This window comes from Eptatretus burgeri, chromosome 4 (genome assembly GCF_056783735.1).
Source record: "Eptatretus burgeri isolate ZD-2024b chromosome 4, Ebu_testis_v1, whole genome shotgun sequence".
In the NCBI taxonomy this organism is placed as follows: Eukaryota; Metazoa; Chordata; class Myxini; order Myxiniformes; family Myxinidae; genus Eptatretus; species Eptatretus burgeri.
This window is the reverse complement of record NC_140964.1, coordinates 137,768,002-137,789,108: the sequence shown is the minus strand read 5'-3', so window position 1 is coordinate 137,789,108 and position 21,107 is coordinate 137,768,002. Positions and strand designations below refer to the sequence as shown.

Here is a 21,107-nt window from a genome sequence, read left to right as displayed (position 1 = left end):
TGAAGTTGCTCGATAATGAGAAAGAGCAGTGCTCTCAGCGAACTCGGCGTTATCCGTGATCCCAGAAGCTTTTCGCAGGTTTATTCGCTTTCATGTTCATTTGCTCGGCAACAGTTGGTCAAAACGTCACAAACTCTTCCACGTCGGCAAAAAAAAAAGTCAAAACGACAAAAGATGTCACAAAATCTTCGCCATATTCTAGTCGTGTAAAAATTTTTTCGGAATAATGACATCACTGGTAACTTGATGCGGTCAGCATTTTGGAAAAACAAAAAAATTTTGGACCTCGATATCTCCAAAACTGTTCGATGGAAAAAAATTGACAGCTCATTATCAAGTACACCGCATGAGGAATAAGGCTGTTAACTGTTATGAGGCTGTTAACCATGACATCATCAGTCCCTTCATGATGATGTCAAAATTCAACAAGTATTTATCCAAACATGAAGAAAATTATTTTGGGTTACCTGTGCAGCGACATTGTTATCGATCTGGGGTTTGAGTTTCACCACGAGGGGAAGCGCTCGAGTTCCTCCCAAACACCAGGTCCCGAGGTCACCGAACAAAGATAACTCAGCACTCCAGCGGGTTGCTGAGTAACCATGAGTGCTGAATGGTACTGCCAATCCGCAGTTACACAACTTTGCGGGGTACCTTACTGCACCAAGGGTGGGGGGAGAGGGGGTGTCTCATATCCTCAATGCGTACTCTGGTTTACTCACCGAATTAGGTGGAACCGAGCGGAGCTGCGAGTGCACACCAGCTAACAAGAGCAAATTTTGTGGGGTAAAGCTACCCAGCTAATGATGTAAGGACCATACTGGACCAGTGGATGAAAAGACAGGACAAAATAGGTACATTTACAATGTCAGCATTTTATTTATAAAGCAAGGGTGAGGAATGGCATGGGAGCAATAAAAGGTTTTAATACAAAAGCATTATGTATAGTAGGAGAAAGCAAGGATTGATGAGATGCGGCAAAATAAATGCAATTATATACAAAAGAGAAGACATGGGGAAGATATAAATCAATCAAAACTTCGACAATCTTAATTATGCTAACCTCACAGCCATCATCAAATACCGACTCAAGGAAATTGGAAAGCAAAGAGAGATGAGGAAAAGCTTGAAGTGTTGACGACCTCTTTTTGTCGCTGGCGTGGCCGACGGCCCCATGCTTCCCAGTCAATGAGGAGGGAGAAAAACGGAGGTGTCAACTATGTGTGGTCAGAGGATGTGCGATGATTGGCAGATGAGGTGTAATGCAAATAGGAAGGTGTAAAGATGCAGGTCAGAGGGTTTTGTAAAGAAAAAAGAACGTGTGAGAGGATAGACCACTAAGAGCGGAAAGAAATCTGTTCGTGTAAATGTTTATGCTGTCTCATTGGACTCCGTCTGGCGTCGGGCTCTTCCACTCGGTCGTGGACTCTCTTCTGATCCGTTCCACCGCTCCTCATCTCCAAGACCAAGGAGTGACTCAGATCACAAGAGAAGAGAAGAGAAGAGGGCAGGTGGGCCAGAGAAAAGAGCGGGCCAGAGAAGAGGGCGGGCCAGATCAGAGATGTTTCTTTTATACTTTGGTAGAAGACAAAGTGGGTTGTATCAAAGTGGGGCAACTTGGAACCCGGTCGTATCTGCTCGTAGTTATAAAGTGGCCTGTCTTGTAATTATTATTATTATTATGAAAGCCAATATGATGGGTCTGAATCATCGCTGTTGCCATGGTGGTGTTGACCCGTGCCTGCATGAGGCGAAACATAATATCACCCTGACAATGGTATATTGTCAACAAGGCAATAATTCCATTGTTTTAAAAACTGTGTTGCATTTATCCTTTTATATTTAAAAGCAGACGCCACTGGATGTTGATGCAGAAATGATTTCATCAACCAGGGTAAACCTTTCGAAAAGCCATGAAGACTCGGAAAATTCTGGGGAAGCCACAAAGGATGGCAAGCATTTCATTGTTTTTCCGTATATATTGTTACGAATCTGGCAGCCATTTGCACACAGACAGCAGTCCCCGCAGTTCAGTTATTTCGATAAGTATGTGTTTATAGTCAGGGTCCCCTACCTGTGTCTAATGGGAATTACATGTGTGCGCTGCGGGTTTCTTTATAGCCATGTATTGTACATTAAATTCTCCCCTTCGCTCCATCATCGCCATTACGCACGTGTTCGGGGCCACGGGCATAGGCGGGGTGAGGTCGACTCCGCCCAGCGAGATGGGTGTGCCTCGCAACCAATGAGGGATAGGAGTACCTCAGAAGCCCCGACCAATCCGGAGACGAGTTACCTCAGGGCGGCCCCACCCAGCCAGATGGGATGTTCGCCTCCGTCCAATCAGGAGGCAAGTGGGAGGGGAAGAAATCCCTCGGACCTCGCAAAAGGGAAGAGTGGAGTGGTCGTCAAGAAGAGAGTTGAGGAGTCATCGTGGCCATTGCTCTTGAAGTGCGTCGCTGCAGTGATCGTCGCCATTGCTCTTGGAGTGCTTCGTAGAGCAGTCATCGTGGCCACTGCACTTGGTGGCTCCTCGTGGTGGTGGTGGTGGTCGAGCAGCAAGGGTCGTGGGCTCATGGATTTCAGGTCGTGGGTTCGAGTTCCACCGTGGTGGGTTGGAGTCGGTGTGACCGCACGAGGCGGAAAGGTACCCGGCCAGGCTCTGTTCCCCCAGCTGAACTATTCTCCTCGGCTGGAGGAGCGAATAATGACCCGAGGGGGTCCATTTCTTTTGGGTGTGTGTGTCTATGTGTCCGTGGGCCCCGTCTTGAAGTATAATTGCTAAAGTGTTTTCTTTTTATTGGACATTATTTTGCATTGCTTAGTTGGTTTAACTCTACTCTTTGTGCTCCCCTGCCCCATTATAAATAAACCCCCAATTGTTCAATGTACCAGCTCGTTGTCTGTCACTTTCTTTCATTGGTTTAGCACGGTGCGTATTGGGAATTTGGGAGGCCATGTGCCGTAATTGTTCATTTGGACCGACGGACTTTGGTAATTCCGCTCGATTACACCGGACCGAGGTCGCAAGAGCGACCCAGTTCGACAGAGTCCGTTGAGGGTGTGACTTCCCCAGGAATTTGACGACGTGAGTACTTAGGTATATTGAAATTTGGCTATTAACCCCACACCACGCCATCAGAGAATTGGTGAGCACGGTACTTAAGTGACCTGTGACCTTCAGAGTTCTCCGAAGGTTACGACCTGCAATTCCGGGGTGTTCGGTGGAGACGACCCCACTGCTCCCCCTAATGGTTGTTTATCGCCACCGAACCCTGGCCCACAAAAATATTTCCTGTGGCTGGAGACGATAAAAGAACAATTAAATGAAAAACTCACTCTCTTCCTGTGCCTTTGGCAAAATGTGTTCTGTAAGTGGATCACGAAAGTGCATTTACAAGTTGAATCTCTGCCGATGATACATCAGCATGCAAGTGCAGCGGTGTGTAACTTATATGCATAAATGGGTATGCTGGGTATGCTGGATTGCTCACTTGTGAACACACTCGATCTCAGGCAGTTATTCCTTGTGGCTGTCATCCCAGAGTCAATTTCATCCCGAAATACAATGACGTCCAATGCAATTTTAGTCTCGATGCCAAACAGCCATTTCAGGGCAAAGCGTGTTTTAGCGTCATTGCAAAGTTTTTTGGTTGATTCATCATCTCTGAGCTATATTGAATCAGAATCAGCCAGGTGCCACACTTGCACCATTGAGAAATTTCTTTTTCGAGGCAAAAAACAAAATGGCCACCATCGACTTTCGATAAATTCTGTTTTGGGCTACATCTTCACTTCTAATGCAGTTGCACACAATGTTGGTGTCTACAACTATGTTTCATGCAACAGACAAGGTAAACGTTGATGATTCTCTCAAGATTGGACGACAACAGATGGCAGAATTTGAATCTGGATAGCCAACAAGCTTCCACGAGACACGAACCAAGAAAGTGACCCTGATGACTTTGACCAAAAAGAGCATCAAGCTGGATGGAAGGCCAGTATATGATACCGAATTCATCTATACCCGAGTCATACGTCTCCAACAATACAGGTATATTGATATCAAGATTGTCCTCTCTTATGAACTGTCCCCTGTCCCAGCCTCCTTGTTTGATGAGAGCGGTGCGATGCGGGCTCAGTCGAAAGCAATCCTGAAGACGAAACTCCAAGTTGAGCAATCAAGTCAAATCCAAGGTGTTCCAGATGCTGTCATCATCGATGGATGGAGGACCGAATGTTATGGACTGTACATTGGCTCACAAATGGTAAAGGTGAGGATTATGTGATCAACTTCATGGGAACCATCAAATATCACCTGGAGTGTTGTGACGTATACCTGATTTTCGACAGGTACATCAAAATCAGCACGAAACAAATGATGAGATCCAGTCACGCAGGGCATGATTCAAGTTGAAAACATCAACTCAACTGACACACAACACTTCCAGCGCAAAAAGTGGTCCGAAGCGTAGCTCACAACAAAGTACAACTGATCAATTTGATCTGTCAGTATCTGATGACCCACATTGTGGACAACCAGCCCAAACTGGTGATCACCGGAAAAGATCTGACACCTGTACAAGTATGGAATAATTCCACTCTCCAGAGACAGGATCTGAAAACACACAATGAAGAAGCAGATGTCATCATCATCCATCACTTAGTTAGAATTGTGTCAGGTGTCAGTGGTGACTCACACATCAAGGTGGTCTGCGACGATGCAGATGTCTTTGTCCTGTTGATTCATTTCTTCCTCGAGGAAAAGATGACAATGGATGTCAGCATAGAGAGTCCGTGTGCTGGGAGGGAGAACGTAGACATTCGCCAAACAGCACTGAAACACAAAAGCATCGCCAAGTATCTGCCTGCTGTACATGCTCTGACCGGATGCGCTACCGTGTCATATTTGTTTGGCATTGGAAAGGCCACAGCGCTGAAGGTACTAATGGGCGGACATCATCCCACCTTACTTGGTCAGCTGGAAGCAGATGAGGAAAAGATGACATCTGAGGCAACTACCTTCATTGCTGCCTGTTATGGTTCCAAAGTCGAAGGTAATATGTCCACACACCGGTATCAGTTGTGGAAGTCGAAGATGGCCAACTCCAAGATTACCTCTGCTCCGAAATTGAAGTTGTTGCCCCCATTGCATGATGCCTTTGTTTAACATGTAAATCGCGCTCATCATGAAGTCATTATATGGAAATCGGCCACTCAGTCAGACCCTCCGAACTTGGATCCCATCAAGTATGGATGGCAAGAAGGTGAGGACGGTGCGACGTTGTGTCCAACCACACTTCCACCTGATGTGTCTGCTGCACCAGTCACCATTCTGCAGCTGATCAAGTGTGGATGCTCCACCAGCCGGCCATGTTCCACCGGGAGGTGTGGTTGTGTGGCAGCACAGATGTCCTGTTCGATGTTTTGCAGTTGAAATGCTGGATCAGACTGTTGTAACGAACAGACAAGGACAGGAGCTGTTAATCACGACGACGATGATGAAGATTGAACATAATGTAGAACATTGCATCCTTTACAAAGTTAATATTTGTTTGCCTAAAAATAAAAGGTAATTTCAAAATCATATACATGTACAGTACATACTTACTTTAAGACATAACCCAGTCAGAGTCAACTATCCACATGTATCCAGATATATTTGTGTAAAAATCGTATTCCAATGTAATCATCAATTCATTTATCATTGCAAGTAAGTAACTTTAGCTGTCATTGACTATTATTGTACATCGTGTAGTATTAATATTTGAGGGATCATCAAATTCAATTTCTTACTCGAAGTGATCAGTGGAACTGCAAAATAGCCATTTTCCATATTAAAATTGTGGCCATCGTGAAAATATGAGACAGGTCTTATATATACACCTTCATTTTTATCATTATCAGATTCCTTCACCATGAAAATATAGTAGTGGACACCAAAATTGTGTTTGTAAGTGCATTGGAAGTGAAGATATAGCCCAACACAGAATTTATCGAAAGTCGGTGGCAGCCATTTTGTTTTTCGCCTCAAAAAAATTCCTCAAGGGTGCGAGTCTGGCACCCGGCTGATTCTGATTCAGGATAGCTCAGAGATGATGAATCAACCAAAAAAAAAAAAAAAAAAAAAAAAAAAAAAAAAAAAAAAAAACTTCATAATGACGCCACAACATGCTTTTTCACATTTCCGCTGGAATATTTTCGCAAACATTTGAAAAAGGTGATCTGTGGACCACATCTCTAAAAATTGCAGAATTCGTTAAACTGGCTGGCTGTTGGCCGATCTGGATCTTCACCAAAATCAAATCAGTTTGTCCTTATCACACACACAACCTGCCCACCAAATTTCATCCGTGTCCGTCCGCAACTTTTTGAGATATCAAACAATCAAGAAGAAGACGTCGTGCAGATCACGAGACTTGTAAAATCAATTAAACAAATTTAACCTCAAAAATAATTGGTGCTTGAACTCAATGACCAAATGTGCATCTCCTCTTCAAATTCCAAGTGAATCAGATGAAAATTGAAGATTTTAGAAATCTCACCCAAGTGGTTGAACTTTGGGCTCTGTTGATCTTTTGACTTAAAAAACAACAAGCTTCTTCCTTTTGACAAACTCGACCATGTGGTGAACGTTTGTGAAGATTGGTTTGAAATTGTGATCTGTATGGGATAGAGACAGACAGACAGACAGAATAACAAAATCGACTGACCAATATACTTGAAAAATCTTGGATTTGGGAAGTCACAAACAAACAGACAGAGAGGGGTGAAAACATAACCTCCTTCACCTTCGGTGGCAGAAGTAACGATTCAGCCTGGTGGAGGTGCTGAATATGCTTTACCGAGTGTCATTCTTGTTCCGCTCGCAGAAGGAGAGGGCATTATATTGGGGTCCGTTTGTTTGTCCGCACAGAACTTTAATGTTTTCTCCGGAACTGCTTGTCGGATTAAGACGAAATTTTCATCACAGGAGCGACGACTGATGTAGAATGTTTTATTTTACTTTATTTTTTGTATACATTGTCAAGGCTCATATGATATGAGAGAGAGAACACACAACGCACAACAAAGGGGGCAGGAGACAAGAGGGGTGAGAGAGGGAAGGACAAAACATTGGGGAACAGAGACATGAGGAGATCTGTAGAAGGGAGAGGAATGCAGCGAGGAACACAAGGTAAACAAGGTGGACACCTCAGGGACTTTCAGGTCCTTACATGACAGGAATCTTTTGGGAAGGAAAGCAGGGAATTTGAAGGAGGTGGGTTTGGGGTGGATTAATGGGATAGAAATGATCATGGTTTTGGATGGGTGAAGATAGGTGTTGGTGAAAATCTGTTTTGAAGACCTCAGAGGAAGAGTGGGATTGAAGAGTGTGCGAGTATATTCCAAAGGCAAGAAAAAAAAAGAGGAATGAAAGAGTGAAGGTGATAGTTCATTGGAGAGAGGAGGAGGACATTGGAACCAAACTCTGTGAAGAGCGTTGGTGCTGCTTAAGCAGTCTCCTGAGCTATTGGGCACAATCCTGGACAGGTCGCCACTCCTACACAGTATACCAGCATGCAGATAGCTGGCACTCATTTTGCCAATCTCAGAAGGATGAGAGGTTGAGTTAACCCCATCTGGTATTAATTCAACAGCTGAGTGGGATTTGAACTCAGGACCCTGGGATACAAACTCCACCACCCAAACCATGAAGCCAACACCAAGCATATTGGAGAGAGGGATGACTTCAAAATTAGTCTTGTTCTGAGTAAGTCCTCTTTGCTGATCATTTTACGCATTTTTTTGTGTTGTACCTGGGGGTCTTCTTTTATTCTGAGGCGTTTGAAGGATGCTTCGTTTTCAACTTGCTGTGTTATCTGGTCTTTTTTTTTTTAGAGATTTGTTGTATTTGCTCCAGCGTGGAACCTCATATGCTGAGTCAAATCACGTTTTTCAGAGGAACCTTTCACATTTGGAGCATTTTTTAAGGATGCTCTCCTGCATGGATCCTCAAATGCACATTCCAATGGTCTTGTCTGGAGAAACCTTTATCACATGTGGAACATTTGCAAGGATGCTCTCCTGTGTGGATCATCATGTGCATATTCAAAGTGCATTTATGAGAGAAACCCTTATCACATGTGGAGCATTTTTAAGGTCGCTCTACTGCATGGCTGTTCATGTGCCTCTTCAATTTGCATTTTTCTGAGAAACCTTTATCACATATGGAACATTTGTGAGGTCGCTCTCCTGTGTGGATCTTCAGATGCTGAGTCAAATTGCCCTTTTGATAGAAACCTTTATCACATGTGGAACATTTGTAAGGTCGCTCTCTTGTGTGGCTGTTCATGTGCCTCTTCAATTTGCCTTTTTCTAAAAAACCTTCATCACATATGGAACATTTGTAAGAATGCTCTCCTCTGTGGATCATCATGTGCCTATTCAAAGTGCATTTATGAGAGAAACCTTTATCACATGTGGAGCATTTGTGAGGTCGCTCTCCTCTATGGCTGTTTATGTGCTTCTTCAAATTGCCTTTTTCTGTGAAACCTTTATCACATATGGAACATTTGTGAGGACGCTCTCCTGTATGGATCATCATATGCTGAGTCAAATTGCCCTTTTGATAGAAACCTTTTTCACATGTGGAACATTTGTAAGGATGCTCTCCTGTGTGGCTGTTCATGTGCTCATTCCAATGGTCTTTTCGGGAGAAACCTTTATCACATATGGAACATTTGTAAGGTCGTTCTCCTGTGTGGATCATCATGTGCTGATTCCAATGTTCTTTTCGGGAGAAACCCTTATCACATGTGGAGCATTTGTAAGGTCGATCTCCTGTATGGCTCTTCATGTGCTTATTCAAATTTGATTTTTGAGAGAAACCTTTATCACATGTGGAACATTTGTGAGGTCGTTCTCCTGTGTGGATCATCATATGCAGATTCAAAGTTTCTTTTCGAGAGAAACCTTTATCACAGACAGAGCATTTGTGTGGACATTCTCCTCTGTGGGTCCTCATGTGTATTTTGACATTTCTCGGTGAAGTAAAATCTTCACTGCTTCTCTTACACTTATAATGCATTTGTCTTTCGAAAACCTTTTTTGGTTTGTTTAATTTAATATTGATCTTTGTGCTGTTTTCACCAGACGTACACTTGTATTTTGAAGGTCGTGAGTCTTGTTCTTGGGATTGTTTCTTCAAAATGGATATGTTCTTCACTGTGACACTGCTCCTGGACCGTATCTGCCCAAATGGACTTCTTGATTGTTCTACAAAAACAAACAACAAGTTATTTTCGGTTTTTTCGTCAAACTCGAAATGCAAAATATTTCATCATTTAAATTTTTTTATAAACCCTGAATTCAAAAGATTGAATGTTCATTTTGTAGGTTTCTGCTCACCTGTTGTAGAACAGACAGGACTGCCATTTGTCAAATGAACATTTGACTCTTCCTTCACAGAAGAATATCTTAGAGATTCTGAGATGGATGAACCGTTGTGTCGTCTGGATTCCATATTTACAGGAGAGACATCACCTGAAAACAATGAAAGACATGAAGTTTAGAACAGTGCCAAATATAAATTCGGTCAATCGGTGGGATGCAATGGACGTCACTTCCGCTGTGAGAACGAGGCTCCATAATGCTGCCGTAATTACAGGAGAGGAAACGACGTGTTTTCAACGAGAAATATATATACGAGTGGGAGTATGGAGCAACCATTTCAGAGGTTAAGTATTTCCCCATTCTGGACTCAGTATTACCATAAATTGATGTGTTTAAGCCGCAAAACAATTTGGCGAACTCTTTCCTTGACTTCCGGTTTGGGGATTTTTTTTTTTTTTTTTTTTTTACACTTGTTGATTGAACTCGTCACTCCCACATGCTGAATCTACCAAATTAAAGCTAATTGTTCCAAACTGGAGTCTTTGTGTTTTTCTGTTATATCTTCGTCCATGTGTTGGGTCAAATCCAATCATAAACACAACCCTTGTGAAATTATGTTCGGATGCTCAAGAGGCGTTTCGCACACACGGTGTGTGTGTGTGTGTGTGTGTGTGTGTGTGTGTGTGTGTGTGTGTGTGTGTGTGTGTGTGTGTGTGTGTGTGTGTGTGTGTGTGTGTGTGTGTGTGTGTGTGTGTGTTTTTTTAGCAACTCAGTTCGACTCACCAGACACTTCAAACTCTTCATTGACTAGAGATGCTTGTTCTTTTAAAAGCATTAAAAATGCTTCACATTCCTTATTTTTCCATGAAGAGTACCCCACCTTCACCATCATCTATTCTCTTCTTCTGAAGAATGTATTCATTGTTCAATTTGAGAATTTGGAATCAGCATCCCTCCACTTCATGTCCCCTCATTCTGCATTCCTCCTCACCCGACCCTCTCAATGCATCCCCTGCACATGACCAACTCTGACCTTGCACATTACTTTATTTCTTCATCCCCCTCACCCCATCCTCTGGAAGCTCCATCCCACCACCCCCACACACCCACTCAGGTTACCCCTCATCTCACCCCCTCCAACCTGCACCTTCTCAGCTTACGGCCCTCCCCCGTCCCCCACTCTCCAAGCCTCCCACAGTCTCAACACCTTCTCCCTGTCCCTCAAACATCTGAGGCCTCCACTCCATCCCGACAGATCTCTCAATCCATGCTGAAGCTTACAGCCCAGACATTATCAGTGTAACAAAATCATTTCTCCCATCGGATGTCCCTCAAACTGTTCATGCCTATACGAGGAGTAAACAAACTACTTCCTTCATGTGGATAACTTAAACGTGCTGCGAAACATGGAACACTTTGGAATTTAATGTCATTTTGAAGAAAAAAACATTGACTTTGCATTTCAAGAATCGAAACGTCTTCAGCAACACAAAATTGTTCCAAAAGAGACTGCAGAAGTTACAAGAAAAAACACATTAAAGGTTGAATAACAGGGTATTTCTTGACATGCTCATGTGTATAAAATGGTGACTTACCAGACTTGGGTGTTAATCCATCATCCTGACAGTGGAGGTTGCAGACATCACTGAAACCGATTCCCTGGAAACCAGGAACATTTTCCAGCTGCACATTTTGGAATCCAACAAACTTTTGGCAGAAACTGGAAAGTTCTCGAATAACATTCTCTAAGTTGACGAACACACATCCCAGCAGAGAAGATCCTGCAAGCTGGACAACCTGCGGCTTCAAAAAAGATTTCACAAATTTACAGAAGTCAGCGTACATTGCAAATTTAAATTTCTCTTTGGTGAGAGAGAGGAGCTCTGTTCGCAATGAATCGGAGTCTGTACAAGCTCGAAGAACCTTCCGATTCTCAATTCCAAGAACATTGATCACTGCTTGGGCTGTTTCTGCTCTCAGACCTTGTGATTGGAGCCATTCCAAGAAGTTGTCCATTTCACCGATGACCTGCCAGGGACACAATGCTAATGTTAACTGGAGGGGGAGCACTCGGGAGAGTGCAAAACCTCCGCCGCCAATACTGCTGGGTCACTCAAGTGAACCTTATATCTTATTCATTAAATATGTCAACAGTGCTGAGAGTTATAGTTCTTTTCTCCAACATTTTTTTTTGGGGGGGGGGGGGGGGGTTGGAAATCACTTAAAACATGCAAAAAAAAAAAGAATCGAAATTTTGTTGAAAAAAAAGTTGCAACAATTTTTTTTTGAGGAGGGTTGGAAATCACTTAAAACATGTAGAAATGCAAAAAAAAAAAATTCTCTTTTTGCGAGGGGGATTGGAAATCACTTAAAACATGTAGAAATGCAAAAAAAAAAATTTTTTTCTCTAACAATTTTTTTTTGGGGGGGGGGGGGGACCAAGTCCAAAAATTAATAGCATGATCCTTGGACCATACCTAACCCCCCACCAAGTTTCGTCGAAATCCGTCGAGGAGTTTTTCCGTAATACTGTTCACAAACAAACAAGCAGTCATAGACTGGTACTTACGAAATCGTCAACTTGACCTCTGACCTTGTCGAATAAAAGCTGTCTCTTGAGAAGGTAGCGAAGCAAACCAGAAGTTTATACGATGCTTCTGTACCAAACCATCAAAAATCGAATGTTTTGGATGTTTAACCTCACTGTGACCTTGACCTTTGACCGATTTTGACCAAAATCTAATCAGCGCGAGCCACCACCCTCCTGAATCACGTGGTGTAATTTCACATTGGAAGCTTCTTCCGTTCGAGTTATCATTTTTTGGATGTTTGACCTCACCGTGACCTTTTATCGATTTTGACCAAAATCTAATCAGCACTAGCCATCAGCCTGCTGAATCACATGGTATAATTTGACATTGGTAGCTTCTTCCGTTCTCGAGTTATCTGTACCAAACCATCAAAAATCGAACATTTGACCTCACCGTGACCTTGACCTTTGACCAAAATCTAATCAGCACGAGCCATCACCCTCCTGAATCACGTGGTGTAATTTGACATTGGAAGCTACTTCAGTTCTCGAGCTATCGTGCCTACAAACAAACAAACAAACAAACAAACAGAAACGGAAGGCATCAATATACTTACAAAATCGTCAACTTGACCACTGACCTTGTCTAATAAAAGCTGTCTCTCGAGAAGGTGGCGACGCAAACCAGAAGTTTCTGCGATGATTCTGTACTAAACCATCAAAAATCGAATGTTTGACCTCACTGTGACCTTGACCTTTGACCGATTTTGACCAAAATCTAATCAGCGCGAGCCACCACCCTCCTGAATCACGTGGTGTAATTTGACATTGGAAGCTTCTTCCGTTCTCGAGTTATCATTTTTTGACCTCACTGTGACCTTGACCTTTGACTGATTTTGACCAAAAACGAATCAGCATGAGCCATCACCCTCCTGAATCACGTGGTGTAATTTGAGATTGGTAGCTTCTTCCGTTCGAGTTATCTGGACCAAACCATCAAAAATCGAATATTTGACCTCACTGTGACCTTGACCTTTGACCGATTTTGACCAAAATGTAATCAGCACTTGCCATCACCCTCCAGAATCACGTGGTGTAATTTCACATCGGTAGCTTCTTCCATTCTCGAGTTATCATTTTTTGGATGTTTGACCTCACTGTGACCTTGACCTTTGACCGATTTCGACTAAAATCTAATCAGCACTTGCCATCACCCTCCTGAATCACGTGGTATAATTTGACATTGGTAGCTTCTTCCGTTCTCGAGTTATCGTGCCTGCAAACAAACAAACAAGCAGTCATAAACTGGTACTTACGAAATCGTCAACTTGACCTCTGACCTTGTCGAATAAAAGCTGTCTCTGGAGAAGGTAGCGACACAAACCAGAAGTTTCTACGATGATTCTGTACCAAACCATCAAAAATTGAATGTTTTGGATGTTTGACCTCACTGTGACCTTGACCTTTGACCGATTTTGACCAAAATCTAATCAGCACTAGCCATCACCCTCCTGAATCACGTGGTGTAATTTGACATTGGTACCTTCTTCCGTTCGAGTGATCTGTACTAAACCATCAAAAATCGAATATTTGACCTCACTGTGACCTTGACCTTTGACCAAATTCTAATCAGCACAAGCCATCACCCTCCTGACTCACGTGGTGTAATTTGACATTGGTAGCTTCTTCCATTCTCGAGTTATCATGTCTACAAACAAACAAACAAACAGAAACGGAAATCATCAATATAATTACGAAATCTACAAACAGAAACGGAAGGCATCAACATACTTACGAAATCTTTAGATTTCGGAAGTAACAAACAAACAAACAAACAGAAAGGGGTGAAAATAGTCACCTCCACCCATCTTTGAAGATGGCGGAGGTTAATAAAGGAAAGGTTGTACATGTTATTTTCTTTCCTCTGTATTTTATCCCATCAATGTGGGGTTTACAGCCAGTTTGTTCACCCCATGTGGGCTGGCAGGATGGCCTTGGGGTGGGCACACTTGCCTCTGAGTTGTCCAGCTTGTGTTTGAATCCCGATGTGGCTGTAAACTGTCACCGTGGTGTTTCGCAGTCAGGGAAAGGGATCAATGTGTGTGCCGTCCTTCAGGGCATCCCCTCTTACAGCATTAGTTGGTCGACATTAAAGACCCCACGGCATCTTTCTTGAAGAGAAGGCGAGCTATCCGTGGCACACTGGCCAATTTCCAAATTTCTTCTCTCATTTACAGGGGGCACCACATCAGTGGCACAACCATACTCGAAGCAATGATGCGACCAGTTGCCACTGCAAACAAATGGAAAGAATGATAAATGAAAGAGCCCCATCACCACCTCACCTCCACTCGTCCCCATTGCGCTCCAATTATTGTTTCATTAATATTCATTTAATCAATGTCCGGAACCAAAAAGGCAATACATCAACAGGAACACCAAGGTCGCACAAAACAAGGACAAAACAAACAGAAAAGCCATGGTTGGGAAGAACCTCATTCCTTTTCTTCTTCCTCATTTCCCTTTCATGGACACCCAGCAGGACTGAATACAAAACCTGTGAAAGGGTAGAGGAACTCGTGAGCCAACAGCCATCGATATCTGGTGCTAACTGCATCTGCGGACGTCCTCCTGCAGTCGGTTGCCTTCCCGAGGTTGGTGGCACGATTTGCAATCCGGCCACCACGAAACACTTTGCTCTGCAAAACACACTGTTGTGTGTGTTGGGGTGGTGCTGTGGTGTCATCCACCAGTCTCCTCGGGTTAACCTGTGGCTGTTCCTTCGGGTTGGTGCTGCAATGTCCAATCCCTAAGAGATGGGGATGAGGCAGGCATCTGCCTGGGGGATGGCCAGACAGCGACCCCTGGAATACTGATGGAAAGCTGACGCAGCGACATGCTGTGCACATGCTTCCAATGAACGAATGAATGAATTTCCCTTCACACAGAGCGAAGCCTAATGTGATCAATCTGCGACTGCCACACACAGGGCCGTCCTTAGATGAAACAATGCCACACGCAAGAGTTGTCTTCAGAACCCCCTTTACGTTTGTTCAACATTTGAAAAACTTATGAGGAGGCAGCGAGTGCAGGTAGTGGTGATGGGGAGAGTGAATGCAGGAAATGGTGAGGGTTATTGAGGGCAGGCAGTGGTGAGGGGGAAGTGAGGACAGGCAATGGTGAGGAGGCAGTGAGGGCAGGCAATGGTGAGGTCCGAGTGAGGGCAGGCAGTAGTGAGAGGGCAGCAAGGGTCTTGTCAAGGGATAATGTGGTTGATGTCATCTGTTCTTGACCCCGAAACTGCCTCCCCCCCCGCCTTTCCTCCTCCACCAAAATTTGAATTTTTTTTATTTTATTTTCACACTTGGTGATATCCCTTCACCTGCCCCACTTTTCTCATCTCCACTCTCCCCCACCCCTAATCCCCTTGTTAAATTGAGTCGTTAGCTTGACAAATTTATTGAATCTGAATCGTGGTGTCGGTCGAGCACAGATATGACAGAACAAATTTGAATTGCCACCTCCTGTGCCAAAGTTCCTTGTTCATACCTGTTGTGCACAACATGGCCAAAAGTATGCAACACCCCTTCTGATGGGTGGATTCGGCTATTTCAGCCACACCCATTGCTGACAGATGTATGAAATCAAGTACACAGCCATGCAATATCCATCGACAAACATTGGAAGTTCAATGGGCCGTACTGAAGAGCTCAGTGATTTCAACGTGGCACAGTCATCGGATGCCACCTTTCCAACAAGTCCGTTCGTAAAATTTCTGCCCTGCAAGAGCTCTCCAGTCAACTGTAAGTGCAGTTTTTGTGGAGTTGAAATGTCTTGGAGCAACAGGAGCTCAGCCATGAAGTGGTCAGCTTCACAAGCTCACAGAATGGGACCACCGAATCCTGAAGTTCGAAGCACAGAATAATTGTCTGTCGCCAGTTGCAACACTCACTACCGAGGTCCAAACGGACTCTGGAAGCAACGTCAGCACAAGCACTTTTCGAGGAGAGCTTCATGAAATGGGTTTCCATGGAAGAGCAGCCGCACACAAGCCTAAGATCACCATGCGCAATGACAGGCGTTGGCTGGAGTGTAAAGCTCACCACCATTGGACTCTGGACCAGTGGAAATGGATTCTCTGGAGTGATGAAACACGCTTCACCACCTGGCAGTCCGACGGACAAATCAGAGTTTGGCGAATGCCAAGAGAACGCCACTTGCGCGAATGCATTCATGGCAACTGTCATCTTTGGTGGATGAGGAATAATGGTCTGGGGCTGTTTTTCATGCTTCAAGCTCAGCCCTTTCGTTCCAGTGAACTGAAATCTTAATGCTGCAGCACACAATGACATTCCAGATGATATCTGTGCTTCCAACTTTGTGGCACAGATATCTGTGCTTCCAACAGTTTGGGGAAGGCCCTTTCCTGTTTTAGCATGACCATGCCCCCTTGCATAAAGGGAGGTCCATACAGAAATGGTTCGTCGAGATCGGTGTGGAAGAACTTGACTGGTCTGCACAGAGCCCTGACCTCAACCCCAAACACCTTTGGGATGAATTGGAATGCCTACTGCAAGCCAGACCTAATCACCCAACATAAGTGCCCAACCTCTTGCGGCTGAATGGAAGCAAATTCCCACAGCAATGTTCCAACATCTCGCGGAAAGCTTTCCCAGAAGAGTGGAGGCTGTTATAGCAGCAAAGGGGGGACCAACACCAAATAACTGCCCATGATTTTGGAATGAGATGTTGCACAAGCTGGTGTCCACATACAGCACTTTTGGCCATGTCGTGTATCTTCCTGGCAGGCTCACCCAAACCCGTCTCCTGGGTCAACTACCCCTAAATCTGGCCCTGGCCCCACCATCTCTATATAAGAAAAGGCTAATGCTGTCTGTCTGACAATTCCTGAAATACAGAAACACTCATGGGAGAGAAAAAATTTCAATAAAAGTTGCTTCAAAATAATCCAAAGCTGCAGGTAAATTACAATTATTTTCAATCAGATTAAAAAAAAATTGAACCTGGGTTGTGTCGAAAGCCAGGTAGTGCAGAAAGGGTGGTGGATAAACCACCTGGGTGGTGAAGGAAGCAACAGACCACCGCCTCAATATCTTTGCTGTTAAATATTGTTACGGATCTGGAAACTAGATGCATTCAAACATACAGATGTCCCAAGAGTCAGTTAATCCGTTTAGTGCAGGTGAGACAGGTCCCTTCCTTTTGTCTAGTGGGAGAATCAAAGGTGTGCATTGCGATGTCCTTTTAGGTAGGTTGTTACATCCAACGACCATCAAACAAACCATCTAACGACCGTCCAACAAACCCTCCAATGATCATTCAACAAACAAACCAACAACCAACCACGTACCTTCCAGCGCTTGCAACCCTCGCCTCGCTGGCCACAGCATACGGGGCAAAAACGTCCAGTCCACAGTTCCTATTCGGCTTCTCAAAACGCTCCAACTCTTGCAGTGGTTTCTTCTTGGCGGATCCAGACACGCCTGAAGGGGGCGGGGTTTTCCCGGTCTGGCCGAACCCCCGCCCAGAAAGGGGCGGATCCGTGGAGGCCCTGTCCAATCGGGGCGGACGGTAACGTCTGTTTCACCGAGCCCTCGCCCCGTTCGGGGAGGTCCATAAAAATACGACGCGATCCTCAGCGTGTCGAGTTGTTTGGAGGAGTTGAGTTGGTTGGTGTGCGTCGTGCGGTTTGAGCTGGAGTCTGGGGCGTTCGAGTGGAGTTCTGCATTTCGCTGGCATTCGTTGGTGTTTTCCTGGGTCCCATCCTCAACCCTGATCTCCGACTGCTCCGCTCAGGTTCCTCCACGGGCACGAGCCCCACGCGTGTGACTGTGGGCCGAGCCACACGAGCATTAGCAGGTGCCGCACCACGGAGCACCCCTCCCTTCAACATGCAGTTACCCAAGCGAACTGCGACCCCCAGCTCGTCTCTCCCTCTCTGGCTGTGGGGGTCTTTTAATAAACCATCTGAGTGTGCGTCTGAGTGTGTGGGCCTGTCTTGCAAGTCGAAACTGCACAAGTGTTTTTGAACATTGTAAATTCTTGCTTAGATATTCCGCGATAAGTCTTGCTCTGCATCTTCTTTTTTGTTAATAAATTATTGTGGAAATGTTCCCAGTTCGTTTCCATCCTTTCTTTCATTGGTCCAGCATGGTTCGGATCTGAGTTTTAGCCAGGTCTTTGTTCTCATTAATCTGCTCATCCCAGCCGGCACGGCTTTGGCAGTTCCGCTCGACTGCACCCGAACCTGAGTTGGTAGTCGATAGTTGGAACTCTACCGCAGTCGGTAGAGTGACCCGGTTCGAGCAAGACGTGCCGAGGGCGTGGTTACCTGGTAATCGAAATAGCATAGTTAATTCGGTAAATTGGCTCTTCACAAAAAGACCTGATGCTACGTGGTTGAGATATTGGCGTTCGCGGTCGGTTAAGTGACCCGCCGCCTCACGGAATTATCCGGAGCGACGGCCTACAATTCCGGGGAGTCTGGTGGTAGACGACGTAACCTCCCCCACCTCGTGGTCATTCTCGCCACCGGTCCCCGGCCCGTAACAATATGATGATTTTGGAATTGCACACGATGGATCAGTGTGTATAATCATATGCTGGTTCGTCCATCCGTTTGTGTGTGACATTCCTTCCACCCGTGAAAGATATCATTCGACTACAATGTTGGTCAGGTAAAAGGGATCTACAACGTATTAAAAGGTATGAAGGTCAAAAGAGTAGAAAGGAGTCTCAGGGTCTTCAGGGTTTGAAAGGGATGAAATGGATTGAAAGGGTCTTGGAAGTCTCGTGTTTCAAAAGGTGTTATAGGTCTTTGGGGTCAAAGAGGTCTAGAGAGAAAAGATTGGGGGTGAATATATGCTGACGAACAAAAGCACACTTGGTAAACCAAGCACAGCATGCCAAATCTGAACATCATATTGTTACGGTTGTGGAAATTCACAGATCACCATTCAGGTTTCCCAGATATCAGTTACTAGTAGTAATGCCCGGCGTTGCCCGGGCTTTCTTGCAAATTTCCTGAATAGCTGTTAGGGGTTAGCGGTTAGGGGTTAGCGGTTAGGGGTTAGCGGTTAGGGGTTAGCGGTTAGGGGTTAGCGGTTAGCGGTTAGCTGTTACGGTTAGGGTTAGCTGTTAGGGTTAGGGTAGCTAACCCTAACACTAACCCAAACCCTAACCCTAACAGTTTGGCGTAGCGGAGGTAAACAGCGCCCGGGGCAAAGTGGAAATTTGCGTCCCCTGTAGGCCTTAAACTTCAGTGGATTTGAATGGAAAAATCTCATAAGGGATATCGATTTATCGATTTTTTTCGAATATCGGAAGTGTTATGGAAAAAAATTATAGCCAATGACCTAAGTTGGACCAAAAGCCATAATCGTACCGAATTTGGATGGAATCCATTGGAGTTTGTGAAAATGCATCAAAACGAATTTTGAGGGGCCTCTTAAGGAAGACAATAATATCATTAGTACATGTGCCAAATCTTGTTTCATTTCATGCAATAACAAAAATCTGATGGTGGAACAAAGAAAGGGGCGTGCCGAAATATTAATATAGATGTCGGTAAGTGTGTGTCCAGATTAGATTTCCCCACCGATGTCTAAAGGGCAATTATTCGTGTACTGGGCTGTGATCTTTGAGTCAGCCGTTATTCTTTTGCTGTCTTTATTTTGGCAAATGACAACATCATCTCCTCACCAACATCTCCACAACGACAGCAACATCTCCTCAACAACATCTCCACAAACGAACAATATCGCCTCACCTTCATCTCCACGAAAGCCGCCATCTTGTTGCCAGCCACAGCGTCCTCAACGAACAGCATCTCTGCCGACAGACGCGGAGACTCCCTCGTTGGGGCGGGAGCCGATGATTTCTACCACGTCTGCGTTTCACGATGAGATCAGATCAAAATGACAAAAAGGGCGGAGCCAGCGGGGGGGGGGGTGAGAGGTCGAAGGTGGAAGATCAAACTCAACCTCGGACCCCATAAAAAAGGCGCGCTGGAACGCCAAGCGAGCAGTCAGTCGGGGAGAGCAATCTGTCTGGAGTATGTCGGGGTTCGGAGTCGAGTGCAGTGGAGCTTGGACTCCGGTGGAGAGTGCCGAGGTTTGAGTCCAGTGGAGGGCTGTTGGTCGGGTTGCAGCCAGAGAGAAGTCGCCAGCTGGCCCCGAGACGGTCCGAGCAACGCTGAGGAGCAGACGGGCTCTTAAAAGAGCATCAACTCTTAAAAGAGTAAGGCCCGTTCGTTCCTCTGAGACGTTGTCGGCTCGGCCCGATCAACCAGGCCGCATGGCGGAGCCTGGGCCAACCGAGTCGCCGTGGCACCAACTGCCATGTTGACGAAACATCGAGGGCCGCCCAGCGAGTCAACACGAGGGTGGCAGGTAACCTGCACGGTCTCGCGGAGCTCTTGCGGTCTTCACAGCTCCGCGGAACAGTAAAGGCCGACGGGTCCTGTTCTACCCTTTCCTTTCCTGGGGTTTTCTTTGCATGAAAGTTGTGGCACCTTGTCCGCGAAGTAGTACTGTTAAGTGCCTGTACAGTAAATAGCAGATAGACAACGGCTGTAGGCTTTGTTTGCTCACGTCTTATCCCTACCCCCATTCATTGCATACGTGCTTGTATATCTGCATTGCTTCATTGACTGCATACATGTAAAATAAATGTCATTGTTTGAATGTTCACCTGCTCGTCATGTCCTTTCCTCAACTGAGCTGCCGTCATTACGTTTGGAATATTAGTTGGTTTTAATAGCCGATAAGATAATCGGGTCCGACGGGGCATGGCGATAATACACCGCTCGGCAATCGCAAACGGAGCGAGCCGTTTACAACAGCTCGTGTCCGTACGGGTCCCATTGAGGTCTAAATTCCTGGTATTTCTGTCTGCGTGAATAATTAGGTACATCGACAATTCGGCGATCAACCCTGTCGCGCGTGGGCAGAAGAGTTGGCTAATTTACGGTGTGATTAAAAACACACCCGAAGCTGGATTTCGGCGTTGATCCGGAAGCTACGACTGGATTGCTACGTTCGGTCGGTGAGCGTGGCCGCAATCAGCGAAAAGCGGTCGCCCACACGCCGACGGGGCGAGAATCCACAACAATATCATATTCCTCACTGGAGGTGAGGTTTCAGGAACATACTCTAAGCAGGATGAAGATCGTTCATATCGT

At 45.2% G+C, this 21,107-nt stretch overlaps 1 protein-coding gene across 17 annotated transcripts in view; it reads right to left on the bottom strand.

Annotated features, from left to right (window-relative positions):
* LOC147029212 (uncharacterized) overlaps positions 1-21,107 on the bottom strand; it is a 299,659-nt gene that overhangs the window by 145,137 nt on the left and 133,415 nt on the right. For 2 of the 17 annotated variants that reach the window (XM_085876432.1, XM_085876428.1), the window contains exons 2-5: positions 13,919-14,198; positions 10,971-11,403; positions 9,391-9,525; positions 856-9,258 (exon numbers count right to left, since the gene is read on the bottom strand). The exons of 5 other annotated variants lie outside the window; for them this stretch is intronic. In XM_085876432.1, coding sequence (XP_085732558.1) covers positions 8,138-9,258; positions 9,391-9,525; positions 10,971-11,391 — 1,677 coding nt within the window. In that variant the 5' untranslated portion in view covers positions 11,392-11,403; positions 13,919-14,198 and the 3' untranslated portion in view covers positions 856-8,137. Of the gene's footprint in view, positions 1-855; positions 9,259-9,390; positions 9,526-10,970; positions 11,404-13,918; positions 14,199-17,276; positions 18,258-19,694; positions 20,468-21,107 lie in introns of those variants that run through there. 10 more of the 17 variants (XR_015056840.1, XR_015056838.1, XR_015056839.1 and 7 more) reach the window with 10 other exon arrangements.